This window comes from Sinocyclocheilus anshuiensis, unplaced genomic scaffold (genome assembly GCF_001515605.1).
Source record: "Sinocyclocheilus anshuiensis isolate Anshui unplaced genomic scaffold, SAMN03320099.WGS_v1.1 scaffold1779, whole genome shotgun sequence".
Lineage (NCBI taxonomy): Eukaryota > Metazoa > Chordata > Actinopteri > Cypriniformes > Cyprinidae > Sinocyclocheilus > Sinocyclocheilus anshuiensis.
The window spans coordinates 168,843-182,251 of NW_015552677.1; the positions used below are offsets into that span (position 1 = coordinate 168,843).

Sequence of the window (13,409 nt, forward strand, 5' to 3'; positions counted from 1 at the left end):
ATAATAATTTGGTTTGTTGGTCTGTATGATTTCAAACCATACACTTGAGTGAGAATTAAGTGATTAAGTGAGAATTTCCTGATTTTGCACAATACAAGCAGGGGCAGACTGGTCTTAAAAAGTTAGTCATCTCATTTTTTATATATTTTTTTTCTTAAAGACTGGTCATAACCTTTTTAATTCAGTTATGAAAAGGTAGATTGGTCATATACTGGAAAAGTAAGACTGACTACCTCTTGGCAACTGCTAGTTGGTCAAACTAGTTCTTGAGGCACAGTCTTAACATGGTGGCTAAGTTTATGCAACTGGCCCCAGGGGCTGGTTGCATAAACTGTTTAGACTAGTCTTAAAAAGTTAGTCATCTAATTTTTTTTCTTTAAGACTGGTCATAACATTTTAATTCAGTTATGAAAAGGTAGATTGGTCTTATTTGTAGTGGAAAGGTAAGACTGATTTCCCCCTGGCAACTAGTTGGTCAAACTAGTTAAGACACAGTCTTAACATGGTGACTAAGTTTATGCAACTGGCCCATAATGGAACTAACGTTCTTTCAGAATTTCAAATCTGATACATTGTAAAACTCTACATTTTATTATTGTTCTGCTCATTTTTCCAGTTGTGGTTGGTAAGACAGACGGAGTTAAGTCAGTGTCATTGTCAGTGCTGGAGGGAGATCCTGTCACTCTACATACTGATTCTGAAATACACCAAGATGCTCTGATGCTGTGGAGGTTTGGTGATAAAGGCATCCTCCTGGCTAAAATTGACTTTGAGACAAATGAGACCTCACTAACCGATGCTGATGAGGGATTCAAAGATCGACTACAACTGGATCAGACCGGATCTCTGACCATCACAAACACCAGAACCACAGACTCTGGACTTTATGAACTACAGATCAGAGGCAGTGAGAGCTTGCAGAGATTCCTGGTTTCTGTAAGTGGTGAGTAACTCTTTCAATTATAGCGATATATGGTATTATTAGCATATATCTGAAACAATTTCAGATTATCACATTGACTGACACTTTCAGTGTCTCTTCATACCTGTCCCAGATGCAGGTCTTTCTTCGAGTGTTATAGCAGGAATAGTTGTTGGTGTTATTGTTCCTGTTCTGCTGATCCTGATTGCCTTTGTGATCTACTATCGCCGCAGGATTTATAACTTAAAAATGCAAATGGGTAAGTATAATATACGTAAACCTTTCCTCCAAACTTGCTAGGATTTTCTTTAAACTGTGTACATTGTAGTATTTCATTTAAAATCAAACCACTGACTAGGATGTTCATGCTCTGAAGTAAGTTTCAGACTAGTGAGATTTTTGATATTCAGTGAATTTCTATAAATTCTTGTCAGCACAGAATAAGTTTAATACATCATTCCTGGTCTATGTGTCTTTCAAATATGGCATTCAATAAGTTTTTCTCCATTAAATTTTTCACTAACATACATGCACGTATACGGTTATGTTTTATGTGTTTGTTATTTGTACTAAAATGAAAATTCATTTCCCCACATCATATCATTTCAAACGTGTATGCTGTTGTTCACACTGCTCTTCTCCATACACTTCATACTGAACACAACATTCGATCTCTAAATTGGAAAAGTATCATAAATATACTGTAATGTTGTCCAAGCAATTCATGCCATATATGTCAAGTGAAGTCTCCTGAAATCAAATCATATAATTACAACGGACTAAAATTGTTGATTCAATGCCAATGTTTTGCCAAAAGCGTTGACGTGCTGTGGCACGTTTTACATTTCTCACTTAAAAGACATGAAATATAGCACGAGTCATATGGACTTTATAGTGTGATTGTATGAATGTACAGTAACTGAGATCTTCACCTGAACACTCATGTTTCTATGCATTTCTGTGACAGTCGAAGAGAAGAAAGAGACAGTGACGGAGGGAGAATCTATCACTCTACACGCTGGTCTTACTGATTCACAGGGAGATGTTACGATGAAGTGGTGCTATGAAACTGAAGACAATCTCATTGCTGAAATTAAAAGAGGGATCAAAAGGACACAGGAGGGTGCTGATGGGAGATTCAGGAGCAAACTGAGGCTGGATGACAAGACTGGAGATCTCACTATCAGTAATGTCAGGACCATTCACTCTGGACTCTATAAATTCAAGATCAGCAGCAGAGCCAGAAAAACCAACTACAAGAGATTCATTGTTACCGTCAATGGTAAGTACTAAGTCCTTGTGTGTAAAAGATCATGCAGTGAGTTTAGACTATCTAAAAATTAACACTATCTCAAAGTGCTCAAATTTTAATTACTTTTAGATTTCAGTTACTTCTCATTGTAAGTAGTACACGATTAGGAGATTAAAGTCATAATATTGCATGAATTAATTATAGGAACTTCCGTTTGAAAATAGTCTCAAAATATGACTTTGATTTTGTAAAATACTTATAATAATTCTGATACATTTACTACAACATTCCTACAACAGCTATATTAGTCTGGTTTTATGTTGTTTTAAGAATGAAATGGCTGGCAAAATTCATTCAGACACTAATACTGAATTTCTCTGTTTCTGTGTGCTGCTGTGACATGAAGTAAAGTCATTGTCAGTGACGGCAGGAGGTTCTGTCACTCTCCAGACTAATGCTAAAATACAGAGCGATGACCTGATACTGTGGACGCTTGGAGCTGAAAACGTTCTCGTTGTTAAAAAAGATTCAGGAACAACTACTGTTAATGAGAGATTCAGAGGCAGACTTAGGTTGGGCAAGACGACTGCATCTCTGACCATCACAAACCTCACAAATACAGACTCTGGACATTTTAAACTGCAGATCATCAACACTAAAAAGACCACATTCAGGAGAATCAATGTGACTGTCACCGGTGAGTAGAACATCATTTATTATAATGACTATCTATATATACAACAGTTCTGTGTTTTGGAACTCTTGTGTCGTCCTTAAGATTGTGTAGCTGCAACATCATCTATAAGTAGATGTGTATTATTTCTCTCTTTTTACTTTCCATGATTATCTCTGTATTTTCTTTCAGGTTCCACAGGAAACCAAGTGAGTGAATTAGAGACTGCAGTAATGCTGCTGTCGGACGATGTGGATGGAGTGAATGAGCAGGAAGAGACATGGTCACTTTAATGAAATAAGACATGCCCACCAGTGCGCCAACACTGTGACATCAACATTTGACCTCAACAAATTTCTGCTTTTATGAAAGTGAGAAACTTTTACTCTTAACACTCAGGATGCGTGACACTTTCCCATGATCTGTAGCGCTGCAATTACCAACCACTAGTATTGGGAAAGTTTTTGATTCTCCAAAAACAGTGCACAGTTCTTAAAATAACCTGCTTTTATTAATGTGAAGAATACTTTAAAGGGGTCATATGATGCTATTTCAAGTTTTCCTTTCTCTTTGGAGTGTTACAAGCTGATTGTGCATAGATAAGATCCCTGAAGTTGCAAAGACTAAAGTCTCAAAACCAAAGAGATATTCTTTATCAAAGTTTAAAAAAGCATCATATGACCCCTTTAAAGCTTTTTTTTCACTATAAAGAACTTTCTGTGGAACGGAACGGTTCCATGGATGTTAAAGGTTCATCATGGAACCATAGATGCCAGTAAAGAGCCTTTATTTTGTGAACGAAACATTGTTTACCGTTTTGGAAATAATTCCTTACAGTCAAGATGGTGCAAAAATAGTCTGAACACTGAAACATTAACAACGAACAAATAAATGATTTTGTTTCAGTAGTGTTGTACATTACAATGAGAGTGTTGATTTTCATATCGGTACTTATTACTTTATTATTATTTACTCGTCAATATTTATTTACTTATTCTTATTCTGTTACTGCTAATCGGTGTAGGGGACAGTTACTTTTAAAAGCAATGTATTACAATATTGTGTTATTCCCTAAAAGAATAACTAATTATGCTACTTTTAGTTAGACCGTGCCCTATCTTGCTCATATGGTATTAATTTTATTTGTGCAGGTCCTAAAAAGGGATATTAAAAGCCTTAATTTGATTTTAAAATGCTTCAAATACCCTGTAAATAGTGTAATAAAATGCTTGATATTTGTGTATTCGATTGATGTTTTGACTTCTATCTAATTTTCTTATCACATGGTTTGCAGGGGAACACTGGGGAGAACTTTATAGACCAGATGTGCTTTTGGCAAAATGAATCAAGCTCTGAGTTAATATAGCAGTGTATTTTCCTAGATTTAAGACACAAATAAGTTTAAGAATAGACTAAGTGATAAATTGTCTGTAGGCTATATTCCACAGAATTAATTGCTATTATAGTACAATGGGTTGAACAGATTAAGCCAAATAGGACTGGAATTTGCTTAGATTCTTCATCAGCTCTTAAAAGTGTAATATCTACAAGAAGTGAAAGAGAAGACCTGCTAGTGGAAATCTATACATTATTCTACAGCTTGATCACACGGGGTATAATAGTATACTTTTGTTGGCTCACATTGGGATAATAGGGAATGAAACAGCTGATGAATTAGCAAAAGCAGCATTAAAGAAAAACTTGGTGGATATTAAAGCAGAAGTGAGGTAAATCAGTGATTAACAGGTAAGTAATATAACTTTGGTAACAAAGGTGGTAAAATAGCAGCACAGGAAGATGGTATTGTTGCAAAGTCAGTAGGGAAAAATTAACAGTTTTATGGAAGGCATAGAAAGGAAGTAGTAATGATTTCTTCATTAGGATTTTGATACAGGACTAAATTCAACACTTGCAATAATAAGAAAGCATGAAAATGACGCGTGATGCATGTAAAGTTTTAGAAAAAGTGCATGCATGTTTTTTTTTACTTTAGTCTCATAGCCTCATGTAATTACTGCATCAACATTCCTACAACAGATATATTAATCTGGTTTGATGTTACATTTCTCTGCATTAACTCGTTTTAACTTTTTTTGGAAAAGGTTAGACCTAAAAAAAAAATTATAACCATAATGAAAAAGTAAAAAATACAGGCAATTTTGCATACCTCACATGGAGAAAAAAAAAAACGGAAATATAAAGCAAAATATATGGTTCTGCTCATGAATGTCCAGTTTAATTGCACCCAAAATGGAAAGTCAAAAAAGAAAATGAAGGTCCTGGTTACAAACATGCCAGTTTTTTTTTTTTTTTGTCAACGATAAAAACCCTTATTCTCTGATAATCTTCCCCTCCATGTACCAGATCTTCTGAAGTCAACAGGAAGATGAATAAAGTCTCAGTATCCTTCTCTATTATTTTTCAAGGCTTTCAAGGGGAAAAAAAAGTCTCATATTGTCAAAATATTTTCTAGAGCATCCAGATTCCTGATTTTTATCTTTCATTTTCTTGTTATTTTTCATTTCTATGATTGTCTCTGTATTTTCTTCCAGATTCGCCAGGAAACCGAGTGAATGAATCAGTGACTGCTGTGACACTGCCATTGCAGGAACATGTTCCTAATGGAGTGAATCAGCAGGAAGAAACCAGGTCACTTTAATGAGATAAGACACGCCCACCAGCACCAGTCACTGTAACATCACCAGCATCAGACTTCAACAACATATTTCTGCTTTTATGAAACTGAGAAACCAACCTGTTTGCTGGAATGAAGCCTTGTGTGATTAAGCACCTGACTAACAGCAGCTTATAAAAGTAAAGACAGAAGTGTGTTGACACCAACATCACTGCAGAAGACCTGCAGCTAACTGATGAATTAATTATTCTTTTTCTGTTATTGTTAATGTTGTCTTAAGTCAAACAGAGATGCAATGTCTCCTTCTCACTGTTGTTATTGTCATAGGACAATGCTGTTAAGCAGTAATTTTCTATTTGCTTTGGTATAATAACACTTATGAAATTTGTGATGGTCAGATGAAGTCTGACTGAAGATTGAGAAGATCAAATAAACATCTCCTGCCTCCTGCTTTTTTCCTGCTTATATTTGCACCTTTTGACAGGCAGAAGAATTTAACAAGGTGTTGACTATTTTGGAAAGGATGGCTAGAGTTCCAGGAAAGCTGGATCTGGGTAATTGCTGCTTGATAAAGTTATTCATAAACATCAAATCATCTTTATAAAGACAAACAGTGTTTTATATTTATTAGTAGTTTAAATCTTTTATGTAAAAATCAGTTGAACCCCACCACATCTTCAAAAAAGAATGCTTTTGAGATCATTCATGCCATCAATTGTGTTGCTCAATTATTTTGTTACAGTAATTATGTTTACAGCCATGTATTTAATAGATTGATCAAAGTCATATTCTGTGCAGATACAATCAATAAATGGCCAATGAGTGCAAAAATATTATGTTATTAAACAGCTGTGTAAGGAACAGTAAAGGTGCAGAGCATTAATGTGTGTTTTGCTTTATATTTGGACATATCTGCAGCTCAACCTTCTGCTCAGTTCATACTGCTGGTCTGATTTTGCTCCATGGGTCTGAGAAAGATATTGAGTCTCTTCTGTCCTGTTCAGCTCACTTCTTGTAGATCTGATGTCATAAACCAGCACAGCAACAGCAGCCACGCCCACCAGAGCAGAGAGAGCCAATCGGATCACAGCTTCAGTAAAACCACAACAGTGAATGTGGTCTGAAAAGAAAGAATAAAGGACACTGAATCACAACTATGCATTTATTTATAATTAAAACAGACGAAGCATGGATTTTGTGGGTTATTGGGAAGGCAATGAATCCACAAAAGCTTCAATCTGTGAATGTTTGTCTTTCCTTGCTTAGCCAAATAACATTAGTAGGATTGCATGGCTGACATAAGCGGTTCTAGATAATTTCTACGGCTCCCTAAAGAATGTGATTATGTGATTCTTTCCCCATGATGTTTTGTCGCCTCGAACGCTAATGTTCTCTAGAGCAGCACGAGACGAGTGATTCATTTCTGTCGCTTGTCTGCCACCTGTTTTCTATTCCTGCAAAATCACGGAAGACGACTTAAGTAAATGTTCCCCATAGAAACCCAGTGACTTACCTGAACTCGGCTGATAGAGTTCAGTAATGCTGGCATCCTCAGTCTGGTTTACGGATGAATTGTTCATCGCACAGCTGGACGCCACACAATTTGTGCTCGATGATCTTTCTGACAATTAAGAATTTTGGCATTAAAGCAGTCAATATTATAAAATGTGTATTTAAGAAATTTTGAAAATAGAAAAGCACCATTTTAAAATGTGATGACAAATTTATAATTAAAATGAAGGGCTAATTATGCTGTAATTCTCACCATAGACAGTAACATTATAATCCATGTAGCTGGTCTCTCTGTTGACTGTTGCTAGTTGATAAAGTCCAGAGTCTGTGGTTCTGGTGTTCGTGATGGTCAGAGATCCAGTCGGATCCAGCTTTAATCGGTCTCTGAATCTCCCATCAGCATCGTATGTATAGCTGGTTTGCGTGAGTCTGTTGACTTCAGCTATTCGAGTGCTTCCGATCATCCACTGTATTAACAAATATTTCTGTTTTTCAGTAACATCAGGGTTCAGAGTGACAGAATCTCCCTCCTGTACTGATATTGACTTCACTTCTTCGGTCACGCCTAAAGAGAACACAGAAACATGTTACAAACTGTGATCATTATGTTGGTTATTAATGACCAAATTACTATTTAAATCTGTATTTTGCATATATTTTCCTAATACCAATGTTGAATGATAAATAAAACAAGACTTTAAAATGAGACCTAAGATTAATAAGAGACATAATAGGAGTTCAATATGAGTTGGTGTTACTTAAGCACTTTCATATGCAAACAGAAGTGAAACAAAACACTCAAAACACAAACAAAACACTCATCTGTGGATCTGACTGCTTTAAAGGAACAGTTCACCCCAAAAATGAAAAGTTACTCTTTTCAAAATTAAATAAGTAGAGTAAGCATTTCAATTAATGTAACTGATTACATTTTCATTACTTTTCTACATTTCTAATGTAAATCATTTTCAATCATTTAAACCAGGCAGATTGTAGCCTAAAGCTTTCAGCAGCAATGTGACGTGGTGTCTGCCAATTCAAACAAGAGAAACAAGCAAAAGCATCAGAATAGCATTGCTTTACCAAAAGGGCCTTTAAAAGGCAAGAGGCATTGTGCACATCAATAACAGGCAAAGCAACAAATTAATATTATTAAACATATCCTAGCTTTTTGCAGAAAATATCCAGATGTAACACCCTTTTTAATCATTAACATTTTCGTAAATGTAAATTTAATTTAAAAAAATGCTGTTACTGTAATAGATTACAGTTACATTTATTTTATAATTAAATTACATAACAGTTACATGTAACAACACTGCACACAAGAAAAAAACTACTACATATTTAGAAGAACGTGTTAAATCATGATAGAATTTTCATTATTGGGTGAACTATTCCTTTAACTTCCACATTCTTAACTGTGTCCATCTGTTCAATGGGAATTAAAGGGGTCATATGATGCGATTTCAAGTTTTCCTTTCTCTTTGGAGTGTTACAAGCTGTTCGTGAATAGATAAGATCCCTGAAGTTGCAAAGACTAAAGTCTCAAAACCAAAGAGATATTCTTTATCAGTTAAGACTCTGCCACACCCCCCTAAACTGGCTCGTTCTAACATGATCTTTAAAAAAGCATCATATGACCCCTTTAAAGCCATCAGTATCACAAGGAATACTGAAATAAATAGAAAAGAACCATTTTAAAATATTACAATGACAAAGACATCATTTAAATGAGGAGCAAACTATGCTGTAATTATCTTACCATAGACTGTAACATTGAAACTCATGTAAATGGTCTCTTTTTTGACAACTGTTAGTTGATAAAGTCCAGAGTCTGTGGTTCTGGTGTTTGTGATAGTGAGAGATCCAGTCTGATCCAGCTGCAGTCTGTCTCTAAATCTCCCATCAGGACCATCATACGTCGAATTTGTTTGTGTGAGTCTGTTGACTTCAGCTATTCGAGTGCTTCTAAACTTCCACTGTATTAACAAATATTTCTGTGCTTCAGTAACATCAGGGTTTAGAGTGATAGACTCTCCCTTCATCACTGATACTGACTTCATTTCTTCTGTATCAACACCAAACACACCTGGAGAACAATCAGGAACATGTTTTGTCACAGACATTTTGTCACAGGCCCCTGAACTTTGGCCCCAATCCATAATACATCTCTGTGTACAAGAAATATCTTATTTAAACCAAGTCTATGCCACTGTTGATTATAATAGAAGATAAATTCTGCACGTTCAGTCAGCTTGCTGAACAAAATGGAAAAACGCTGATGAGCATTACTGAACTGATTTGTTCCTCCTTAGTGTTGTTACTTCTGCACTCATTTTGGTGTGTAAACAGAAGTGAAACATAAAGCATGATCTGTGGATCAGAAGGCTTTAAACTTATCCATCTAACTAGTTACATTTACTGATTGGCTCGTGGACTAATTTAATTCTATACTGAGAAATTGAATTGCTATAGGCCTAAATTAACTAAATGCATTACTGAAACATGTTGAATATTATAACACTGATGTCCATTCGTGTTAATGATCAAAACGTTTAAAAGACAAAAACATAATAATTTTGGTACTTCTTTTAGAACTCCTTCAAAATGTCTACAAAAGTATAACTAGCATTACTTTTGTAAAAACAAACAAAAAAAAGTTAAAAGTGATCGCCTGATAAACTTTTTTTGTTGGAATAACAGTGAAACGATACGGTTGTAAATCCTGTTTGATTTCAACCCGAAGTTGCTTAAACTTAAACTGCAGGACGTGAAGCAATGAAAACACATTTATAACTTACCAACCAGACTCCACAAGCACAACGAGAACAAAACTAATGGATGAACCATATTCTCTGGCCGTTTGCCCACCAATCTAATGACTAAACAACGTCCCGTTTACACCTCGAGCAACTTGTGGCTGCATGTCGCCAATTCCCAGATGTGTGTCGCTAGTAGGCGTTCCCACTGCTGGTTGACTAGTGATGGTTAAGAGTGACAGTAGCGGATGTTACAGTGCATTCGTTTTCTTACCACTTAAAATAAATATTTAATGGAATAAGCCCTTGGAATGGAGTAAAATGCGTAATACTCCCTATACATTTTTTTTTAAGTATTATATATTACACTATTTAAAAATCAGTCAAACTGAAACGATTTGAAAATATAGAATAAAAAAGAAACCGTGGCCTTCTGGAGAGAAAAAAATAAGAGACCATCACAAAATGTGTAATGGTTTTATTTGTTATTAATTGTATCGGTTTTAATGGAAACTGTAATGGTCCCTTGTTGGTAGCTTATAAAGCCAAATTAAAATGGAATTATTATTGTTTTGACAACGTCACCTCATTCATTGTAATCAGTATTTGAAAATGCTTATGCATTCATAAACCAAACCTTTCTCTGATTGTTTACAGTGTGGTGGAAGTTACTCCCATCAAAGCATCAAAAGCTGGATAGGTGTGTTCGACCTGACGCGGCGCTGAGCAGATCGGTGTTTGACTGGACGCGGTGCATACCGCTGTTCAGAAACACAACAGAACGGATCAGCGGAACAGAATAATCTAAATCTCCAGAGATCATCTTCATTCATTCAGATTTTTCACACCTCCACAACAACGTGCAGAACATGTCATTGTTCTTTCTACTGTTACTGTTCATGGACGGTAAGTGATGGATTTCTGTTCTTTCGGTTTCATTGTAGACACTGCAGTAGCCTCTTAATACTCAGCTCTGAGTTGGAATGGAGTAAAATGCGTAATACTCCCTATACATTTTTTTTTTAAGTATTATATATTACACTATTTAAAAATAAGTCAAACTGAAACGATTTGAAAATATAGAATAAAAAAGAAACCGCGGCCTTCTGGAGAGAAAAAAATAAGAGACCATCACAAAATGTGTAATGGTTTTATTTGTTATTAATTGTATCGGTTTTAATGGAAACTGTAATGGTCCCTTGTTGGTAGCTTATAAAGCCAAATTAAAATGGAATTATTATTGTTTTGACAACGTCACCTCATTCATTGTAATCAGTATTTGAAAATGCTTATGCATTCATAAACCAAACCTTTCTCTGATTGTTTACAGTGTGGTGGAAGTTACTCCCATCAAAGCATCAAAAGCTGGATAGGTGTGTTCGACCTGACGCGGCGCTGAGCAGATCGGTGTTTGACTGGACGCGGTGCATACCGCTGTTCAGAAACACAACAGAACGGATCAGCGGAACAGAATAATCTAAATCTCCAGAGATCATCTTCATTCATTCAGATTTTTCACACCTCCACAACAACGTGCAGAACATGTCATTGTTCTTTCTACTGTTACTGTTCATGGACGGTAAGTGATGGATTTCTGTTCTTTCGGTTTCATTTTAGACACTGCAGTAGCCTCTTAATACTCAGCTCTGAGTTACATACATGGAAAACCACACCGACAAAACACACCCAGACGTGTCTAATAATGATTACATTTATAAAATAAAAAAATGTAGCAAATTGTGTGTGTTATAGACTACCACATTTGAATCATTCGCCGTAGACAACTGCTGGAAAGTAAAACATCCAATAAAAGCGCACTTGCTGAAATTCCTGTATTTCTGGAATTGGCTTAATTTTTTATTTGGATTGTATAATTTAGACGACATTATTAACATCTGTGTAGAGTCTAATCTGTAAAAGTGATTGAATATGCTCTAGGTGTGTTTGGTGCAGAAATAGATGAGAAGTTGTCAGTGATGGAGGGGGATTCAGTTACTCTACACACTAATCTTACCGAAATACTGAACGATGACAATACTGTGGATGTTTGGACCTAAGGCTTCTTCATATCTCAAATAACGAGAAAGAACGCTTTTACCTCAATTTTTTTGTCACTGATGAGGCTGAATTCAGAGGCAGATTGCAAGTAGACCAAAAACACTGGCTCTCTCACCATCAGAAATACCAGAATCAGACACTCTGGACAATATAAACTATCCATCTCTACAGAACAGACTAAGACCAAGATATTTCGTGTTACTGTCATTGGTGAGTATCAAGTCTTTCAATGTAATAATGATCTTGTTTGGATTAGCACTGTACTGTTTATAATACACCACAGGAGATATCACAAATGCATTTGAAATATTTTTCTTTGCCGTTAAATTAGTGCAACTTACATGTCTTGTACTGTATGTAAAACATCACTTAAGAGTGATTTGTTTTCCAGGTGCAGTTGGTGAGACGGATGAAGTCAGTATCAGTGCTGGAGGGAGATTCTGTCACTTCTTCTGTCACACTGATGCTGAAATACACACAGATGATCTGATAGTGTGGAGGTTTGGAGATAAAGGCATCCTCCTGGCTAAACTCGATGTAGAGACTAAAGAGACCTCATTAAATGATGCTGATGAGAGATTCAAAGATCGACTGCAGCTGAATCAGACCGGATCTCTGACCATCACAAACACCAGAACTGAACACGCTGGACTTTATGAAGTACAGATCAGAGGCCATGAGAGCTCACAGCGATTCCTTCTTTCTGTCACTGGTGAGTAACTCCAATCTTTCAATTTAATTACATACCTATAATTAGATCAATACTTAGACAAACATTAGATTACATTAACATGATGAACAAGAAATATGTCAAAATAATTAGTTCTGGGAAGTGAAGTCTTCTCTCATAATGATTTATAGGCTACAGAAAAATAATCAGCTTCAGATAAACATTTTGATGGACACATTCGTTCTCACTGAAATAGCAGCAATAGTTGCACAGCGATCACAGCCAATTCTGCCAGCGATCATTCACACAGAAACTGCACATATTTTTAACATAAAATTACTTAAACATACAATATAAATAAACAAGAGTACTGCACAGAAAGAAAATACATTAACTCGGCTATCTGAATCGTCCAAAGGTAGCTAAATGTGATATTTTGAAATATAGTAAAAGGTAATATTTACTTTTTCTTCAATATATACAGGTGCAGCTCAATAAATTAGAATGTCGTGGAAAAGTTCATTTATTTCAGTAATTCAACTCAAATTGTGAAACTCGTGTATTAAATAAATTCAATGCACACAGACTGAAGTAGTTTAAGTCTTTGGTTCTTTTACACAATTAAAAGAACCAAAGACTTAAACTACTTCAGTCTGTGTGCATTGAATTTATTTAATACATGTTTTTTTAACTTGCCTTGTGATTTTAATCTCAAAACATTATGACTTTATTCTCATAAAAGGCCTATAGTACAAAAACATTCCTACAGCTGCTTTATTGAGCCAGTTTGACATGATAGTTTACACATTCATTCATTGGGTTTGGTTTGAGCAGTTCACATCTTTTTAATCTAAAAAAACTATCCAAGTGATCTGTGTGCAATATACAGTAAGTGAGCTGAAATTAACAAGGTTCTTTTTTTTTG

The 13,409-nt window shown here is 35.5% G+C and overlaps 2 protein-coding genes across 2 annotated transcripts in view; one reads left to right on the forward strand and one right to left on the reverse strand.

The window, feature by feature from the left end:
• LOC107667490 (uncharacterized) overlaps positions 1 to 3,387 on the forward strand; it is a 54,812-nt gene extending 51,425 nt beyond the window's left edge. The window contains exons 35-39 of the mRNA XM_016459163.1: positions 617 to 943; positions 1,056 to 1,181; positions 1,890 to 2,204; positions 2,581 to 2,871; positions 3,040 to 3,387. Of these exons, the coding sequence (XP_016314649.1) occupies positions 617 to 943; positions 1,056 to 1,181; positions 1,890 to 2,204; positions 2,581 to 2,871; positions 3,040 to 3,140 (1,160 nt within the window). The 3' untranslated portion in view covers positions 3,141 to 3,387. The remainder of the gene's footprint in view (positions 1 to 616; positions 944 to 1,055; positions 1,182 to 1,889; positions 2,205 to 2,580; positions 2,872 to 3,039) is intronic.
• A 2,588-nt stretch (positions 3,388 to 5,975) lies between these two features.
• On the reverse strand, positions 5,976 to 9,942 carry LOC107667498 (uncharacterized). Its single transcript, XM_016459172.1, has 5 exons — positions 9,799 to 9,942; positions 8,760 to 9,086; positions 7,248 to 7,559; positions 6,996 to 7,103; positions 5,976 to 6,602 (listed from the first exon to the last, which is right to left on the reverse strand). The coding sequence occupies exons 1-5, from the start codon at positions 9,845 to 9,847 to the stop codon at positions 6,379 to 6,381; spliced, it is 1,020 nt and encodes a 339-aa protein (XP_016314658.1). The 5' UTR covers positions 9,848 to 9,942; the 3' UTR covers positions 5,976 to 6,378.
• Positions 9,943 to 13,409: the final 3,467 nt, after the last annotated feature.

Excerpts from the sequence above, each read along its gene's own strand:
- LOC107667498 (XM_016459172.1), bottom strand. The coding sequence starts at position 9,847 with ATGGTTCATCCATTAGTTTTGTTCTCGTTGTGCTTGTGGAGTCTGGTT. Across the intron at positions 9,087-9,798 it reads GTGCTTGTGGAGTCTGGTTG|GTGTGTTTGGTGTTGATACA; the intron begins GTAAGTTATAAA and ends ATTGTTCTCCAG. Across the intron at positions 7,560-8,759 it reads TTTCAATGTTACAGTCTATG|GCGTGACCGAAGAAGTGAAG; the intron begins GTAAGATAATTA and ends TGTTCTCTTTAG.